This window comes from Panicum hallii, chromosome 1 (assembly GCF_002211085.1).
Source record: "Panicum hallii strain FIL2 chromosome 1, PHallii_v3.1, whole genome shotgun sequence".
Taxonomy (NCBI): Eukaryota; Viridiplantae; Streptophyta; class Magnoliopsida; order Poales; family Poaceae; genus Panicum; species Panicum hallii.
The window spans coordinates 55,630,221-55,650,790 of record NC_038042.1 but is presented as its reverse complement, the minus strand read 5'-3'; the positions used below and the strand labels follow the sequence as shown (position 1 = coordinate 55,650,790).

General features: G+C 44.6%; 1 protein-coding gene and 1 pseudogene across 3 annotated transcripts; both read right to left on the bottom strand.

Moving 5' to 3' along the window:
* Positions 1 to 11,712: 11,712 nt before the first annotated feature.
* LOC112878584 (transcription termination factor MTERF8, chloroplastic-like) lies at positions 11,713 to 14,804 on the bottom strand. Of its 3 annotated transcripts, XM_025942847.1 has the most exons (3): positions 13,475 to 14,803; positions 12,002 to 12,272; positions 11,713 to 11,899 (listed from the first exon to the last, which is right to left on the bottom strand). In XM_025942847.1, the coding sequence occupies exon 1, from the start codon at positions 14,682 to 14,684 to the stop codon at positions 13,542 to 13,544; it is 1,143 nt and encodes a 380-aa protein (XP_025798632.1). In that variant the 5' UTR covers positions 14,685 to 14,803; the 3' UTR covers positions 11,713 to 11,899; positions 12,002 to 12,272; positions 13,475 to 13,541. The 3 variants fall into 3 exon arrangements, with proteins under 3 accessions (XP_025798632.1, XP_025798636.1, XP_025798628.1); XM_025942851.1 differs by lacking the exon at positions 11,713 to 11,899 and having other exon boundaries at positions 11,912 to 12,272; positions 12,374 to 14,804; XM_025942843.1 differs by lacking the exon at positions 11,713 to 11,899 and having other exon boundaries at positions 11,978 to 12,272.
* Positions 14,805 to 18,496: 3,692 nt separating this feature from the next.
* On the bottom strand, positions 18,497 to 19,811 carry LOC112879076 (annotated as a pseudogene).
* Between the last annotated feature and the right edge of the window lie 759 nt (positions 19,812 to 20,570).

The following is a 20,570-nucleotide window of genomic DNA, read 5'->3' as shown; positions in this document are numbered from 1 at the left end:
ACCACCAACTTCGTCGAGATTTACAATTGTGTGCTGCGAGGTGTTCGTGGGCTTCACTGGTTGCAATTGTGGAATTCATCATCTGCGGATGTACCGATTATTTTAGGGATCGGTTCACTAAAAATCAGGCATACATGCAAGAATCCTAACATATATTTTAGGAGAATAATGACAGAATATATGACTAAGAAGCCAGCTAGCGCCCAGCTACACCACGTACGACAATGTGGTACACAGGAGCTCAAGTTTGAGGTAGCTCGCAAAGACAGAGCACGACGTGGCATGAGACTGACTTGGCATTTGTATATTTAAACTTATTTGTTATCATACTATTTTATTTTTAATGGCTTCATGTATCGTACTATCGTAATATTTGGATTCTACGTTGCAAAACGTTATCGCTTAACCATCTTAATACGAGTTTTAGATACCGTAATATTCTTCGTAAAATTGAACTAAATTTTTTTATATCTACAAAAGAGTATGGTGAATAAATCTTGTATTTGAAAAAAGTATGAATTTTAAATAGTTTGTAAAATATTAATTCCAACAAAAAATAAGCAGGGGGATGCATCCCGCCCACTGGGCGGGCGGGATGCCTCAGGGGCCTCTTCGCGAATAAAAAATATTTCTTATTCGCGAAGAGACCCTCGGGAGGGGCCTCTGGAACCTCCCGCCCGCTGGATAGGCGGGAGATCCCCGGCCCCACGCCTCCCGTCCGATCAACGGGCGGGAGGTACCTATTTTTTGAATTTTTCCCAACCGGCACCCCTTTTTCGAAATTTTTTTAAGCCCTTTTTTTTAAAATTCCTTGATTAACCCCCGGTGAGGACATCACAATTCTTTGGCCCAAGACGAAGCCCAACGGACCTGCTTCGGTCCACTCATCAGATAAGCTCGTACTACACTCCTCGGCCTATCTCATCGAACGAAGTCATATGCAATGCCACACCCTCTGGTCATGTGCTGGACCCATTACCCCTTCGGGTGGTTACTATTTTTGCTAAAGTCGTTTCTGCTTCGTTTCTACATTATTTAGTTGCCTTTAAATTTACATAGAGATTTATCTTCACTTCCTTTTTTATAGATTTATCTTCACTTCCTTTTTTATACAGTGAAGTATATGCTTGTTAGATTCAATATGCCAAGGTGCTCTTTTTCATGCTCATAAAACGAACTATATTTTGGTGCCTAACAAGTTTTTTAGATAGTTTTATCTTATTTTTCTTGTACCTTCATGTAAAAGAATACCTTTCTCGTATCATACAAGGAATACCTTCCCTCAAGAAATACCCTCGGTCGGGAGGAATCTTCGACGATTTTTCTTTTCATTGATCAGATTATTTTTCACCATTCGTCGGTGATTCAGAGTTGGTTTTTACCTTTTCGGAATCAATTTTTCACCCTTCGGTGTTGACTCGAGGTTGGATTTCACCCGTCGGAATCAACTTTTCACCCTTCGGTATTGACTCGAGGTTGATTTTTACCCTTCGGAATCAACTTTTCACCTTTTGGTGGAGACTCCGAGCTAGTTTTTACCTGTCGGAATTAACTTTTCACCCTTTTGTAGTGACTCAAAGTTGGTTTTTACCCTTCAGAATTAATTTTTTCTCTTTGCTGGTGATTTGGAATCAGTTTTTGAACCCTTCGGAATAAACTTTTCATCCTTCGGTGACTGGAGTTGATTTTCACCCTTCGAAATAAATTTTTCACTCTTCGGAATCAGCCTTTTCCTTTGCATGCTTGTTTTTTACCCCTTGAAGTTGAAGCCCATCAGATCCTCCTCTTCGGAGACCAGACCTAGGAAGGTCCAGGTACGCAGTACTAGCATGCCATGTCGGTGGTCTCCTTTTTAATAAAATGGTAAAAACTCAGCTACCGAGGGGTTTCGAATTATTGGCGGAGCCAAATTCGGGCTTCGGCTTTGTACAAGCAGAAAGGGACGTGGCTAGCTAGCTGCTGTCATCGATGATGAAGTCTTGACTTCATTAAGTATGAAGCAACCGAAGCTTCGGTTTATTCATGGGCTTCGGTGAAATACGAAGCTTTGGTTTATTCATGGGCTTCGGTACAACGCAACCGAAGCTGTCAGCATCATTGGGCTTCGGTTAGTGTGAAACTGCAGCTATTTCACCATTTATCTTCAGATATTTATGAGAATTGTAGACAGCTAACCTTCGGATGTCAGTAATTTATTTCCACCCTTCAGCATAAATAGAAAGTTTCCTAGCAGCCCAACGGAGGAGCTTGGGGGTCGCAGCTTCGGCGGCATCCGGGCTTATTGGGCTTCAGCAGATGCTTCCTTTATCCTTCGGTCATAATAGCCTGAGCAGTATTGGGCTTCAAGTTGAATCGCGCCTTGGCTTACCTGATCAACTGCAGTGCGGCGCTGTTGACTATTGGGCTTCGGCATGTCCATGTTTATGGGCCTCGGCGGCGCAACTTTTGGGCTTCGGTATATTAACTGCAGTTCAACTCCAGAAATGACGAAGGCAATATCTGTATATTGGGCTTCCGTCTGCATGCTAGAGTTTCGGGCCGCCCCGGTTATCGGGCTAGAGCAGCCCATCTCCAGTTCCTATACATAGCTTCGCAGCGCGGCAGTCGCTGAGTTTTTTTGTAAAAAGGGGATTAAAAAAAACAAAATTCGAAAAAGGGGTGCCAGTTGGAGAAATTTAGAGAAATGGGTGCCTCCCGCCCGCTGAAAGGAGCCTCCCGCCCAACCATAGGGCGGGATGCTCAAAAAAAATTTCCAGGGACCTCTTCGCGAATAAGAAAACTTTTTTTATTCGCGAAGAGGTCCCTGAAGCAGGCTTCCCGCCCGGCCACTGGGCGGGATGCCTCCCGCCCGGCCACTGGGCGGGATGCCGTGCACTGCTATTTCATGTGTGTGTGTTTTCTGGCTTCCAAAATTTGTAATAATTCACAGAAAAATCCAAAAATAGCAAAACTAGTTTTGTTAGAAACTAGATTTCAAACTCTATAACTTTTGTTAATGGAGTTTAGTTTGAAACAAAATACTTTTACCCCTATTTTAAAATTAAGATTAAGGACAGTTTATGCTTAACTTTAGGATTTCATGCTTTGTTGTTTATGAAGTTTGGTATGACTATTCTATAAAATCTAGGTATCTTTGTGCAAAGTTTCAAACTCAAATTTGATGTAAATTTAACTTCTTTTATCTTGAATTTTTCAAATTTGAAATGTTAACTAAACCTAATTATAACCCTTTTCTAATTAAAATCTATTGTTATTCTCTAATGTGATATTATTTAATATCTAATATATAGTCAAAGTTCTAAAACCTATAAAGTTCTAAAACCTATAATCTTATGCTCCTGGTCCATTTTTGTTATATTTTTTCTTAGATTATTTGTTTCAGAAACTATTTGAAATTCAGAATTTTTTCAAATATAAGATTCATTCGCCATACTCTTATGTATGCACATAAAATTTTAATTCAATTTTCCAAAGAAGATTACGGTATCTAAAACTCGTACGAAGATAGTTAAACGATAACGTTTGCAACGTAGAATCTAAATATTACGATAGTACAATACATGAAGCCATTTAAAATAAAATAATATGATAATGAACATTACAAATATTACAAATACATGAATCCAAATATTGTGTCTTCAGTCAATGCGGCAAATATTACAAATACGTATCTAGGTCTGATAGAATCTCAACGCAGCAAATATTACATATGAGCAAACAACGTTTAAATAAAATTACAACTAAATGATGCCTGATGACGTACTAGCACTCGATCGGCGACGTCTCCCACTTCTTGATGCAACCGGAGGTCTTCCATCTGTAGCATCATCTGTAGGGCCAGCTTCAGCACAACTGGGGCCAGCATCATTGGTTGGACAACGTTTATACGTGTGTCCAATCTGATTACATGCACTGCAGCGTTGTATCCTCGGACGGAGCTCTGACTCATCCATATCATTACGAATACGCCGTGACTGACGGCGTCCTCTCTTAACCCGTGATGATCTTGGGTCTGGAATATAGATAACAGGATTCGCTGTCTCAGTGAACGATCCAACCAAACGGAACCCATAGATCTCATACTGCCAGGTGCTAGCAATTGTCTCCTTTCTGAAGTAATGTGAAACATATATATCGGCAGGATGTCCAATATCCGCACAAGCAGCCATTACATGAGAACAAGGTAAGTGCAGCAACTTGGGCCTCATGCATGAGCAACAACAAGTTCCATCGAACTTGAGAATGCACTCCTTTACAGGAGTTTGACGTCTCATGCCATGTCGCGCCCTATCTTTAGGAGATACCTCAAACTTGAGCTCCTGTGTTCCACATTGCCGTACATGGTGTAGCCGGGCGCTTTCTGCCTTCTTAGTCATATATTCTGTTACCTTGAATCCAAAATTTCTGTCTGGATCTCGCATGAATATCTGATTTTTAGTGAACCGCTCCCGAAAGTAATCGGTACACCCGCGGACAATGAATTCAACAATTGCAACCAGTGGAAGCCCACGAACACCTCGCAGCATCCAATTGTAAACTTCGGCGAAGTTGGTGGTCATTATACCGTACCTTGCACCATCGGTATCATAAAGTAACGCCCACTTCTCCTTAGGTTCATTCTCAATCCATTCAGAAAATTTTTTCACCGCTGACCCAGACCTTCTGCGAGTACGTGCAGTATCTGTTGGCAAAGAGCACAAAGCCTCTGCTTCATCCTGTGCAGTTATGTTTTTTGATGCGTCCTCGGCTCTTTTCTTCCCGGTCAGTTCATCAAGTTTCTGCCACTGCTTGTTAAATTTTTGCTGATTCGTTTCCTTGCATAGCCTCTTGAACATATCCATAAGGTGCTTGTTCTTGAATTGCCTGAAAAAGTTTGCACCGATATGCCTCATGCACCACCTACTGCGAATATCACGCCACTTGGGCGGCTCTCCGGTCTCCACATACCCCTGCTGCAAATCTAGAATTGCCCTCAGTATGCCGGCGTGACGATCATGAATCAGGCAGACATCTTCCCTATCCCGAACGACTGCAAGCTTAACCCGTTCCAGAAACCAGTACCAACTGTCTGTGTTCTCACTCTCAACAAAAGCAAAAGCAACAGGCAGCAATTGATTGTTTCCATCCACTCCAATAGCTGTCAGCATTTGCAATCTATACTTTCCTGTGAGAAAGGTCCCGTCGATGCACAGGATAGGCCGGCAGTGATGGAATGCGTTAATGCATGGACCCAAGCTGAAAAAGACCCGCTGCAATATGTGGGGCGGACCTTCTCCTCTGTCTAGAGTTTTCAGGTCATAGTAGCTTTCAGGATTTCTCTGACATAGGACGGCCAGCATTCGAGGAACATTATCATATGCAGCCTCGAACGTACCAAATCTCATCTCCAACACCTTTTGTTTTGCACTCCACGCCTTACTGTATAAGATAGTATACTTGTACTTTTCCTGAATGTACCTCATAATAGACTTTGGTTCATATGACAAGTTCTGTACTATCGTCCCGTACATCTCATTTGCGATGTATTGCGACGTGAGGTTGCGATGGCTCTTCTGCACCCCAGGCAAATGACAAGTGTGCTGAGTGACAATGGAGCATTCCCAATAATCTTTCCATTTACCCTTGTAGGCATGCACCCGCCATGGACAGCCATCCTTCGCACATACCACATCGTACTTACGAGATTTGCACTCCACTGTCTTAAACTCTCGCATAAGAGAGAGAGACCAGCACTTAACAGCTTCCTTCACCTCTTCAATTGAATGGTACCTTGCACCCTGATAATTTCATTCTCCCTGCAATCCGAATGCCAGCTAGATCCGTCATCTACGACAAGATGACTGAAGTCACTGCTTATCCAATCTTGAGGCACATCATCATCATCATCATCAGACGAATCGGCATTCATTGCTTCATCCAATTCACGTTCTTCGTCTTGCAGCTGTTCAACAATAAAGGGTATGTTCTCCCCCTCATCAGCCACACATTGAGGTGCTTCGGTGCCACCTGCCTCAATGTTTGCCTCCTCAACTTCTTCATCAATATTTTCATCCCCCGGAGCAACTTCAATGTTTATCAAAGGGTTTTGTTGCACACTGACAAGGAGTACCAGTGGCCATTGCCAATGACTTGCATTTTGCAGATAAGTTAACCAGTCCTCGTTGCTTGCAAGTGGCATCAGCTCCCAGATCAAAGCGTGAGTGGTACGATTTATGACGCATTGAACACTCACAGTGTGTTTCTCCTGATTAATCCTTAATCCCCTCATTAACCAGTTGCATAGGGATTCAAATGTTCTCTCGTGCGGCCTGGTAATTCCTCTAACCGCACAGTTGAATTCACTTAAATCTACCCCATTCGGCCCATAAATCACATTTCCTTCTCCGTAATATATACTGAAAATACCCCTCTCGGAAGACATATCTGTCAATCATTAATAAACTAGTTATACTACATATTAATACACAACGAACGACGATCCTAAATTTCAGATTATATTTTATAGATTCTAAACTATTCAGATTATAAATTATACTAAAAATAAATGAAAATACTAAAAACTATTCAAAACATAACTACTCTAAGAAATATTTCTTAAATTATAGTCATTTTCAAGTACTTATACGGCTAGAATGAGAATATACCTCCAAATCGACGTGTGGACAGGGCTTCGCCGCTTCCTCTTCTCTCTTCCTCTCCTCTCTTTCTCTTTTTTCTGATTTTTGCTGGATAAAATGGAATTTTCGGGGCAGGTTGGGGCTTATATAGCCCATGGGGGGACCTCCCGCCCAACCAAAGGGCGGAATGCCCCTAAGCACAACATCCTGCCCTTTGGTTGGGCGGGATGCCCTCCCAGGGACCTCTCCGCGAAAAAATTATTTGCGAAGAGGCCCTCGGGGGACATCCCGCCCGCTGGTTGGGCGGGAGGTCCCCGGCCCCACGCTACCCGCCCGTTCAGTGGGCGGGAAGCACCCATTTTCCTAATTTCCCCCATCCGGCTCCCCTTTTTCGAATTTTAATTTTTTTTAATCCCTTTTTTAAAAAAAGTTCGGCAGTCGCTCCTGCCGAAGAAAGGAAAAAGGTGAGCCGGAGGAGGTTCAAAATCAGGTACAGTGTATGAGCTTCGGTCTTCACTGCTGAAAGGGGCTCTTCCTGATTTATAGTTGTCGGCATGCACCAATTATTTCATCTACTTTATCATATGCCGCATGCAAGCTCTAACACTCATGAAGTTGATCCTGCACGCTACGTGTTATTAGCCTGCATGCCGTGCTTTGTTAACGACACGTGCACCTACAGCTTCTTGCCAGCAGGTTTTTACCCCTTCGGTTAGGCACAATATAATAATCATCATTGCAAATCATTTTGGAAAATAAAATAAATAAAACAGAAGTAGCTGCCCTGTTTCGGACTTTGCTTCGTTCATCTAGCTTGCACTTTGAGAATAGTATCAGCTTAAGCATATAGTTATTCTTTCGTTAGCTACAAGCACTCTAACGTGTAGTTTTATCTTCCCTCGCACTTTACATAAATAATATATGTGTTCTTTGCACTTTGTGAATAGTAGCAGCAGGACTAGGAACAGTCTATCTCACTACTGCAACGGTGGTTTGTTGGGCTTCGGCGATACTACTATTGGGCTCCAGAGTCTATTGTTTACCACCAAAGCAACCTACTCCTTCGGTTTAAAGGGATGTTATCATCTGCAAAAGGGGCTAAAATGCCCATAAAAAGATCATAGCCCATCCTTACTTTCAAGGTAACGACATCCAATGCCCTGCTTAGTTATGAAATGAACACGTGTTTCTTGGTCCGTCGAGATCTAACCCTTGCACTAACGCTTCGGTTTGAAGAACTTCACTTCTCCTTTTTTGCAGGCTCTTCTCACCAAAGTAAGAAACTCTACTTTTATACCCTTTGTATTTATGTTGGCATGTTCTTATCTCAAGTGCGCTATATGTTTATACTTCGATTGTGTTTTATATCTTATCGACGTCACTTGAATTATCATGCACCATATGCACACTTCATCACATTTATGCGGGATCCTACCTTCGGGTTATTGGTTTCACCCCGAAGCAAAGTATCATATGGAACCTCAGTTATCTCAATCTGTTATTGACTCAAAAATGGCTATGCCACATCAATCAATTTTCCCTATCTATTACACTTCATCAAATTAGTCTCATATAATTCTATTTGGCCTTCGCTACTGCTGGATTCCAGTTATCTTATGGGATTTCCATCACATAAGAAAGTGGGACTCAACCGAAGGTTGTGCCTTGTTGTCAGGATAACCCTTCATTTTTTTATTATCATCATCGCAAAAGCATCCATCCATTCATTCGTCATTCATCTCATACATGCAATCATTGCAATCATATTGCATTACACTGTACGGAAGCGTGGAGCCAAAAGCGCTCACGCTAAAGACTCTCTCGTGCAAAATACCAAAGAGCCATAGGGCCGAGAGTGACTATGAAATGGAAAACAAACCCTCTCGAACAAAAAGCTAAAGGTATTCACAAAATGAAAAAACGAAACCCCCTCGAGCGAAAGGCTGAAGATATTTGTATAAATAAAAAAATGAACCCCTCTCGAGCGAAAGACCGAAGATATTCATAGAAATAAAAAATAAAACCCTCTTGAACGAAAGGCTGAAGGTATTCGTAGAAATGAAAAAATGGAACCCTCTCAAGCGAAAGGCCGAAGGTATTTATAGAAATGAAAAGTGATACCCACTTAAGCGAAAGGGAGAAGGTAAATCGTAAAGTCAAATACGGTTACGTCATTTTAAGGAAAAAAAGGAAGGAAAGAAAGGCCTGCTTTATTTCTATGTAATTTATAACTCTGAATGGAAAAATAAAGTTATATTCATGTAGCCCATATAAAACTTGTAAAACAGATGAAGGTGCCCAAAAGCGTACCATCAACTTCGGCATCTCGACTACTTCGGCCTCTTCCTCGGTGACACAGTTCGACTCGAGGAGCCCGCCATCTACTTCGGCGACGACTACTTCACCCTCGGCCTCATCGATCTGTTCGAATCGAGGGGCTCGGCGACGACTACTTCGCCCTCGCCTTATGAAAGGATCTTGGTGATGCTTAGAGGGGGGTGTGAATAGGCGTACCCAAAAAATCTGAAATTTTTTTCGCAGCAACTAAATGTGTCGGAACTTCCGACACTGTGTAGAAAATACCAACGGGTCCGAACTTCCGACAAAATTAAAGTTTTTATACGAAATTCAAAATTAAACTTGAAATTGCAGAACCTGACTGAATCAAAAGATGCACAATGATACTAGAAGACTTGTGCAGATGATCTTTGCAAGCATAACAACTCGGGTACTAGATGGACACAAAACAAACTCTAAGTCAATTAGAACTAAATAAATGTAATAACAACAAGATATAAGATATTTGTTCCTGAAGTTCACTTCCATTAAGGAAGCTACGTCTCCGTTGAGAAGCTCACAAAGAGTCGGGTCTTCCACTAACCCTTTACCTCACTCAATCAACCACAAAGGAGGAAGGTCACTTACTATAAAATCCACAAAGGATAGGGTAATACAAACTTTTCGGGGCGCACACACACGAGAGGACGTTCCACGGGCGACACCAAACCGTCTAGAAGCAAGCTTCAAGAGTAACAAACGTGAATCGAAGGATGAAGATAGTTCAAGTGCTCTTGAGATGAACTTGGCTACCTTTCACATAAAATTTTAAGTCTCACATCTCAATCTTGCTCTCACTTAAGTCCTAACTCAAATCAACTAAAGGATTAGCTCAAAGAGGGATTGGGAAGGAGTAGTAAATGCTTTTGGAGGTGTTTGTCTCGGGTTAGGTCAGCAGCAAGTGAAGGCGGGCTGAGGGGGTATAAATACGCAAGCTTGAAAAACTAGCCATTAGTGCACTGGTTAAGTGATTGTCGGAACTTCTGACATAGGGTCGGAACTTCCAACAAATTTAAAACAACTGGCCGAGAACCCCTTGTCGGAAGAATCCAACTTCTTCCAACACATACTGAAACATACAGAAAGCTAGGTGCACAGGCGTGTAATTTTGTGTCTCTCCTTGATGGTTAGCATCTTAAATAAGCACTTTGACATATTCATGATATCCATTCACATCTCTCTTAATACTACGGTATTTCCTAAACTCTAAGTAAGGATATTCTTTTAAGATCAACACCATCCTTTTTTAAGAAAATTCGCGTCTTTTCTTGCTCTATTTTATTTTATTGAATTTTAATCTATCCAAAACTCAATAAACTCATTAGCTCTTTAATTTTATATGTCATCAACACCAAAACCTACTTAGGGGGCCAAATGCACTTTCACCCTCGTCGACTGTGTTCGACTTGAGGGGCTCGGCGACGACTACTTCATCCTTGCCCTCGTCGACAGTGTTCGACTTGAGGGGCTCGGTGACAACTACTTCGACTTCACCCTCATTGACGTTTGCTGCTCCGACTATGTACGAAGCACCTTTGCTGCCTCCGCTGTGAACACCGAACAAGAGCGGCTATGGCGAGGTCATGGTGGGACTAACACCTCCTGGCAGACAAGTCTTGCCCGGCGCTCGCGAGCAGAGACCCAAAGACGCTGTTGGCTTTGGTAGGACCAATGCAACGTCATTTCTGCTTCATCTACTTCAACTACGTCGACTACAACAATGTCCCGAGATTCCGACAAACCGCAACCGGCCCCCAAGGCAAAGCTGATGAGTGATGCAAAGAAGCTTCCGGAGCGAAGACTTCCTCAGCTATGAAGCCCGTCTAGCTCAATCGGTAGAGTAAAAGGTACCTTCTGCATCCTACTAAATAAGGACAGGCAATGAAGCTTCCGCCGATCATCATTGCCGAGGACTACTTCGTCGACGAGACCGAAGGTCATCTTTGGTTCAGTTGTAGCTATCTTGTATGTACAAATCCGCCAGTGATAAGATATGTTTGAGCCACTTCATATGTATTCAGCTACTTTGCTTTGTTGTGCCAACTAAATAAAGTAGCTGAGGAGCTACTGTTGGTGAAATGGCTCAGCCCATGTAGGAATGAGCCTCGTAAAAATCCAAGTGCCTATGTATAAATATTGTACCCACTAAACGCTTAGGTGCAAATTGGCACCCTCCCTCTATATCTGTCATCTATATAAAAGACCCTAGATCATTAGGAGCGGGCTTTTTTTTAAGCACTCCACACTTATACCATCCTATCTCTTACTTGGACCTTCAGAGCTCTCTTCATCTCTCTCGGCTGTCTTGGCGGAGTCACCTCCCAACATAGAACTCATGTTGCAGGTTTTCTGACGGACCAAGTGATGAAAAGTTCAGACAGTAACTACTAATTGATGCCTGCATTCCAACCTCCTGTGTGCTATTGAAGAGCATCGCCGGTCGGCGCACGATATACCAAGGATGGGTCCCATCCAACCTCAACCTTCGGTAACTCCACCATGTCGCGAGTGGGTGCGCCCGCGTCAGGCCGGCGGAGGATTGGGGTGGGTAATCGATTGTTTCGACCGAAAACTGTTCGGCGGTGGGAGCGTTGCGGCGGCGGACTGCCGGATTGTGTTTTTTGTGGTGGCCGGAGGTTGTGGAGGGGCGCAACTGAACAAAAGGAGGGTGTGATTTGCTCCTGAGTACTCGACTCCAGGCGCCTAAATTATGCTGATCATTTCTGTAGACTGTAGTAGTGTACAAATCAGTCTGACATGAGGCAAGTTTGTGCGTAAGAAGGTGGGTTGCCTGAAATATTTAACTGTCCAGCAACTCTTAACAGGCTGCTTCCTGTTTCCTTTCAGACCATACATCCTCTTATCTTTTTTCTACAAATAATCCAAAACAGCAACGAGTATCTAGCACACACGGTCTCAACTCCTTTGCGCTCCTACCTCCAAGGCTCCAACAAGAATAAAGAAGATAAATAATTTCAGGGTCATTATCCAGGAGAGACAACAGTTCTGTTAAATGGAAAACATGGCAAGACCTCAAGAGTGCATACCACTTAACTGACAATATGAGCCACAATGCGAGTGGCTTTGCGTTTCTGTTACATGACGAGACGAGAAGCTCGGGCAGCGCTTAGCACTTCAGCAGACCCCACCCGGAGTTCGCCCACAAGTCCACAACGAGCACTCACCAGTACCAGCAATTTGCCAGCAACACTATATTTTGTTATCAAGAACATAGAATCTTCATTCTCCATCACCGTGACTCGTCAGATCCTACTCCGGCCTGCTGTCGCCCATTAGCTCACTTGCCATACATGAATCCTGTAAAAACAGCTCGAGTTCTGAGCGCAGTACAGACTTGCCCAGCAAACAGCTGCTACACAGCACTCACACCTTATAACTGAACAGATCATATGATTTACCATTTGTTGGCGCAATATACCCCAAATATTCAGCACACAACATTCCATGTGCATTTGGCAACGCAATAATTCATTAATAGTCAATAACCTGCTTATCCACATAAATGAAACAAGTGATCGCGCTCTTTTGTGCAAGACACCCTTAGAAATGCTCCTATTTAGCTCAGCATGCTTGTGTTTAGTTCAAACATGAAATCCAGCACTTCATGTTTTCATCATTCTTCATAGGAAAGTCAAGTTTCAACTGAAAAAAAGGTGAAGCCTAATTCATATTCTTCATTAGCTCTTAGACTTCCTAATTATTTTCTGTTCTTTTTCAGACTATATCCCCTCTTATCCCTTAACCTAACGGAACCAAAAAAGCCTACTACCTTTCACAGCACAGCTCCTCTAATCCTTTGCATCCTTTCAAAATTTTCAAATCCCTATGCACCCAACCAAACCATATCTCATCAAATGATCTTCCTTGGTGATGACGTTTCCAAACAAACGAAATGAGCTCAATGTTTCACTGAAACGGAAATTTAACTAACCCAAGTACTCATCATTAGTCCCAGCCTCCCAGGTTATCTTAGCCCAGGTTTCAAGTTTTCGCAAATAACGGCAGGAGCTCTATAGAATGAAAGAAATTACAACTATGGAAAGTAGTCCCATGAAAAGGACGGAAACAGGAGTCGAAACACCCCTTTGAGCTATAACAACAGCAATTTCAACTCAAGAACAACAGTGGCAACAAGAACAAGCATTGAGCTGGACAGCTGGTGCGTGTCCATAGCTATTGTTACAGTCTAAATGTTAGACTAAAGTTCCAAGAAAGCAATAAAGTAAGTCGCTTGACAAAGAAGGACATTTCTACCGAACTGATAGCAATGAGCAGTGTTACATTTCGAAAATCGAAATTCATAAAGCATATTGACTACATACTAGTCTACATAGCAGCAAGTTCACATCTATGATTTGACAGCTATATACTGACTTAGCAGGGAATCAACCTTAGTTCTTTCAAACACCTCAGAGATATCAGCATGCAAGCATGATAACAGAACGAGTATTCTGATAACCAGATATCCTGTCTACAGAGAAAAGGCTGTAACATCTTACCGCATCAACAGAGATCAACTTGCAAGGCAGAATTAATATCCAACAGTTCTAGTTCAGCATCTCCCAGTTATAGTTCAGTGGCTACTTGGCCTCTGCAAGCAGCAGCGTAAGCTTCTATGAGCCCTGGAACACTTTTGTTATAAGGGAGAAGGAACTTTTCCACAAAACCCTCCTCTGTTGTACAAACTGCGTTGTAAAAGTCAAACTCTTTGCTCAGAAACCCCTTTGCCTTCAGAATCCTTAAGACACAATGCCGGGGCCTTAGCCGCCTCTCAATGCTATAACCGAGAATTGCTGGTCTCTGCAAGACGTATGAAGGTTCCAATCCAACCTCCACCTTCAGAAACTCCACTACGCGCCCTATCTTACTCTCTGAACGTGTTAGAACTGCTGGCAGCTTGCACAACACATTGCTCAGCTCGGCCTCAGAGCATCCAATAACCTTCTTCAGGAAACTGAGCTTCGCATTGAGACTCCCAGCATTTAAGCTGTAGAGGATGTACATGGCGTGCTTGAACGTCACAGAATTGTGTGGAACGCCGAGCTCCTCAGCACGCGTTGCAATTTCCTTCACACGCTGTGGCTGCGTTAGGAGCATCCTCGACCGCATCAGAAAGTGCTTGCCAATATCATCATCAGTTAGGCCACATTGGCGCAGGAATGCTATGTTGGGCCTGACAACAGTCTCAAGGTCTGGACGGAATAGGTAGCCGCTCCTGTTTAGGGCGGAGTGCACCCTGTCGTAGGATCCCAAAAACGAGAGGTAGAACGCGAGCCGGGAGATCTTGACAGGGCTAAATAAGACTTCAGGGGCGACGGTGATCAGACGGGAGATCTGGGGAGGCGAGAGGCCGATTTCGCGGAGCTGGGCGATGCGGGGGGTTAGGGTTTCTTCCACCTTGGCGTTGAGGAGCTGCGGGTAACTGGCGACTGCCGCGGCGACGTCGGATTCGGCGAGCCCGATGCCGGCGAGGAAGGCGCGCACGGCGTCTGGCTTGACGGGGGACCTGAGGCGGGAGACGTACTTGGAGACCTTCCGGGCCTGCGCTGGCGTGAGGCCGCAGCTGGAGACGAGGTAGTCCTCGGCGACGAATCCGGCGGGCGGTGTGGCGGCGGCGGTAGTAGATAGGGAGAGGCGGTGGAGGGAGGCGGCTGGGAGTGGGGCGGCCGCGCGGATAGCGGAGAGGAGACGCTGTTTGAGGGTGAGCATTTCGGCGGCGGCGAGCGCTTCTCGCCGAGGGCGTGTGCCCGACCCCGACGGTTGCTAGCTCGTTTGGGCCGGGTTTGGGAGTTTTTTTTTTCTTTTTGGCTCTGGACTGTTTCGGCGGAAGCGGCAGGGCCGGCGACCGCGAAGATTACGGCCTCGCGGCGCGGCATTGGTGCTTTCGTCGTAACTTGCACTCCCTCCATCAACTCTGGTTTCCAAAGCAGTTAAATAATTTCAAATTTATAAAAAATATTAATATCTATATTTTTAAATAGATTTTATATAAAAATATATTACATGATTATCTAATGATACTAATTTTATAATATAAATATTAATACTATTTTATATAAGTTTGATCAAACTTGATTTGAAATTATTTGACTCATCCAAAAGAGTTATATTCTTTTATACACGGAGGGAGTAGGTGGAGATCGAGTCAAAATTGGAGTGGTACTGCAATCCGAAGACAAAATCAGCCCAAGTCAGTTGCAGAATACGGAGAAGCGAAGGCATCAGGATCAATGCCAGCGTTGTCTCACTTCGTGCTGGGACATGACAAATTCATCTATACGTTGCATCAAGGTACCGTAGCATGCCGTACCAAAATTCAGAAACGCTCAGCTTTTTTTCCCTTTCAATTTCACATCCTAGAATGCACACGGTGAACTTGAAAACTTTGGTACTGATACATTCGAAACTACAAAACAAAAGGAAATGGGACAACGAATTACAGCATAGACGGGTTGGTAGCATGACGATAACAAAATCAAATGTGCAATGCATGAGAAGCACTGTAAACAAATCCAGAACAACATGTGTGCCAACTCTAAACCAAAACAAGGGATTTCTTCCTTTCCATTTTCCCCCCGCCAAACACAAGGATACATATGTTAATCATAGTAGTTAGTAGCCACGTGAAAGAAAAATTGGCCTTTTAAAAAAAATAAAAAGAACCAAACTAGTTCGGAACTGCTGTTAGCCCTGCTACAAAAGAACATAGATATGAAAGGTTTTATCTATACGCAGCAGGTATTTGAACTCCCTGCGTATATACAACAGAGTCAGCAACCTCCAGAGCAGGAGCATCAACTGCAAACCTTTCAACTTGCACATTTTGCATTATCCAAAAAAAATAAAAACTAGCATAGTTTGCCACAGCTGCAGCACGGACCTGCACTATTTGACTCTTCAATCTTGCAGAAGCAAGCATTTGTTGATCAATTACGAAAATAGGTGAGGTTCAGGACTGCAGGTAAGTTAATAACCATGGTTGCCTTGCTTTCTGACTATCTACTTGTGAAGCAACATATTTCAAAAAAAATTGTGAAGCAACCAATAAACATCTGAGTTTTTTTTTTCAATTGCACCCAACCCTTATCAGCTCTGAATAATAAGTGGTTGAAGTTCATCGTGAAGACTTAACATGAGCATAGCCTTCTCCAAGACATTAGCACACAATTAGGTCAAGTTATCCTTTAGGCAGTACCATAAGGTAGCCAGAGACCATACATGAAAAATCAAGCAACCACTTAGAAAAACAAATAGACAAGTCTATAACACAAGTGTGCCAGTACATATTGAAAGAACTAATTCAATAGAATATTTAGTCAATTAACCATGCCTAACTACAGCCCTGAAATACCAGCACACTGGAGTTAATCTATGCCATGTTACGATTGAAAAGCAAATGCACTTGAAGTTTATGAAAATGCATTCTTCTTCTCTAGAATTCTAGATTCTTAACATGGGAAGTATGGCGTCAACTAAAGCTGCAAAAAGGTGACAAAGTCCTAAAATGAAGAATTATTGTGAAACAATATAAGTTTATAATAGGTAGTAATGAAACCATAATGGTAGCAACACTAATCATATGGTACAACGGTACCAGTATTTACAAGCATGTTATATGATATGAACGGGGGTGCCCGATCTTCCGTCAGGTGAAGGATAATTTGTTTTGGTCGGAATGCGACACACCGATCCGGCTTCAAGTCAACAACTCGAACCCCGCAATCTTAGCACCGCAACTCCTCTGGTTATCAACCGTAGTCACAATCCGGTTGACCTCGCCGAGAAGGCTAATTCCTGCCTGCGAAACGAAGAACACAAGCAAGAACTCGAAGAAACGCAGCACTCAAATTGAAGTGACAACTGCAGATGGATGATTAAGCTCGAAAGTTGGGGTTCTACAAACAGAAAAACGGCGACTGTTCAAAGACAGATTGATCTAAAGCAAAACCCGAACCGTAATGAGGGCGGTGGCTACTGAGATATAGGGAATAGGGGCGTGGCTTCCCCCTGGACGCGCCCCTAATGGGCTCAACGAAGATACACGGCCCAGAGGCCAAATTACGATGTCGCAGCACCGGAACAGATTCTGGACGCCAACTTCCTCGGACAATTCCCGACGACTCAGAATGAGTTTGGGCCTGAAACCAACGCCAATAGAAGCTCCATGAAATTAGCTTTCCGTCCATACGTGGATCGTCGAATTCGGACTTCGGATGTGGCTTGGGCGTCCAATTTACGTCAGGCTGCTCCTGAACTCCGAGGTGGACTCGAAGTTAAATTGGATTGGGCCTCCATGTGGCTTGGCGGCCATTGCTGTTCCTCCACACCTCCATGCTCCTCTCCACGTGTTCCCTGGACCTCTCCTTAGTTCCTAATCACATTGTAAAAATTAGGTAGCAAACCATTCTCACAATTATTAATAGAAACACTTAGGAGCGAGCTCACCTCTAATTTAATTGTCGCGCGCGAGCTCTTGTGATTGGACCTTGAATGGTTTGAATGTCCAGCGGAGAAACCTCTTGTATATCCATAGGAGTGATGTCCTCATCACTATACATCTATATTTGATAACATATTAATATCAATTCATACTAAGCTCATCTGTAATAGATCCATCAGCTATGAGGTTCAGGTAAAATAGTAGGGTTCACCAAGCAAAAAGAGAAGAACAGTAGACAACCGATCAGGTCATCTAACTGGTTGAGATATATCACAGTATAGATCAAAACACATGACCTGAAACCAGATTTACTGGAAATTCATGTAACAAGATTAACATATCAACAAATGCCAACCTGGGATTTCTTCCTTTCATCGACACACTGACTTCTTAAACATTTTGGTATCAGGTGCCTAATGATCCGAAGACTATCAGTGCAAGCATAAGATTCTCCAAGGGAACATGAGTTGTGCCAACTGCCAAGTTCTCATTTTCTGCTGAAGCTAAACAATGTGATGACTAAAGTACTCCATATAGATTCATACAGTTCAAACAAAAGTAGACAAGCTGCTGCATAAAAGAATTACATTTTGAAACAAATACGCATATCAGGCAATTCATATAGCATCATGCTGTATGAAGTGGCAAAAGATCCCCTTCTGTAACTCCTGGGGGTGCAACTAATATTTTTTAAAAATTCATCAATAGAATGACACTTATAATTCGGGTTATAGCGAAACCTTTTTTTTCTTGATAATGTTATGGTGAAACCTTAGGCTCAGACAAAGTAATGAAACCAGTACCCTTACCGAAGTTGAGAAAATATTACAAGGAATCCATAATACATAGACATCAGTCAAATCTAAAGATTCATTTGCTATCAAATAAGTTAGCTCCACTATAACTAGGTTAGGAGAAAAATATCCTTTATCTTTATACAGGCAGGCTGGACACAAAGCATTAAGCTGCATGAAGCAAGAAAAATTGCAACCGAGAACCAAATTAAGATTTTCCAAACAAGCTACAGGCTTAATCACAACATGAGTAAGCAGTTCGCACAAATTCCGAACAGAAGCAAGCATGATTTAAATTTAACATGTTAATTTATCAACATATGTCAGCATTGGGAGGCAGAATGGGCATTCAACATCTCTATTCCAAGCTCTCACTACTAGATTTCTGGAGGAACTTGCCCTGCACAAGCAGCAGCATAAGCACCTTCCAGCCTTGGAATAGTCACCGAGTAATGTTCTACAAACCTCATTGTGAATCTCTTCTCGGACATATTAGCCACACCGTAGAACTCAATATCTTTCTTCACAAGCCCCTTTGTCTTCAGAACTTTAAGGACATAATTCCAGGGCACCAAACGGTTCTTCATGCTAAAACCTAACAATGTCGACCTATGGACATTATATTCAGTGTCCAGACTCCAGACCGACCTCCATCCTAAGGAATTCCACAGTGCGACCAAGGTTGTCCTCTGATAAAGCCAGAATCGACGGGAACTTGCCAACTGCAGTGCACACCTCGGACTCAGAGCATCCAAGAATTTTCTTCAAGAAATCCAACTTCGCACTGATCCTCCGAGGGCTAATGTTGTAGATGGCCTCCAAGGCATGCCTGAACATCCCTGATCTGTGTGGCACGCCGGCCACGCCGAGCTTGTCGGCACACAACACAATTTCCTTGACTCGCTCTGTTTCCAATAGGAACCTCCTTGGGGCGCGCAACATGAGCCTGGCAATGTCAGAAACAGATAGGCCGCACTACTGCAGGAATGTTATGTTGGGCTTGACCGCACCCTCGAGGTCTTGGTGGAGGAGCAAGGGGCTCCTTCTAAGGGCCTTGTGCACCTTGTCGTAGGAGCCCAAGAAAGAGAGGTAGAATGCAAGGCGGGGGATCCTGGAGAGCACGACGAAGATGTCGGGGACAATGGAAATGAGGCGGGAGATCTGGGGTGGGGAGAGGCCAACTTGGCGGAGCTAAGCGATGCGGGGGGTTAGGGTTTTGTCCACATTGGAGCAGAGGAAGCGCGGGTCCCTAGCGAGGGCGGTGGCGACGTCCGCTTTCGAGATGCCAATTCCGGCGAGGAAGGCGCGGACGGCATCTGGGTTGACATTGGACTTGAGGCTGGGGAGGTACCTAGAGGCCTTGCGGGCTTGCGCTGGTGTCAGGCCGCAGCTGGTGGCGAGATAGTCCTCGACGACGAACTGAGCGGCGGGCGAGGTTGAGGTGGTGCTGGTGCTGTAGAGGAAGAGGAGCAAGCGGTGAAGGGATGAAGCGGCGGGGAGAGGCGAGGCGGCGCGGCCGGCCGGAAGAAGGAGGTGGCTTCGGAGGCGGAGCATTGCCAGTCGCGGCGTCGGCGCCGCGGGGCACGCGCGTGTGGCGTGTCCGACCACTCGAGCAGGCGCCCGTTTAGATGCAGGCCAAATTCCAAATCTATCTAACATTTGGAAGTTGCAATCTAAACGACCCTGCGGTGCAAATCTTTTAGCCCAGCCCAATCATTGCGAGGCCTGCGCGGTGGACGGATAGGCCCCTCGCGCCCGCGCCCCTCAGTCCCCGGCCGTATCCATTCGCAGCACTCGCAAACCCTAGCTTCGCTTCCCCCCGCTCGCTCTCCCCTGGGCGCCGCTCGCTTCCCCCGCCGCCGTCCTCTCCGCCGGCTCGCTTCCCCCGCCGCCGTCCTCTCCCCCGGCTCGCTTCCCCCGCCGCCGTCCTCTCCCCCCGGCTCACTTCCCCCGCCGCCGTCCTCTCCGCCGCCGCCTCGTCCGTCCAGATCTGCCGTCCTTGACCCCGTCGGTGGCGATGGAAGGGTACCCCCATGACGTGACCCAACATGACGACATCGACGCCACCGGTTTCGGTAACTACTCCGGCTACCCCAACGACGACAGCTTCGTCAACCTCTCCTCCGGTGGCGAGACAAGAGACTTCTTGTCGCAGCCGGCGGCGTACTCGCCGATGCTCGGCGTTCCCTCGTCCAGCAACCCCTCTGCTAGCCAGCTGAGGGTGGATTCGCTCGACCTCAACGCCAGCCAGTCCTGGGCAGGCACGGAGGCTTACCAGCGCATCTTGCAGACCGGAGCTGAAGAAGGCGGCAGTGGCACTATCGAGGCGCACCCGCCACGCGTGCCCTCACGCAGCGGCAG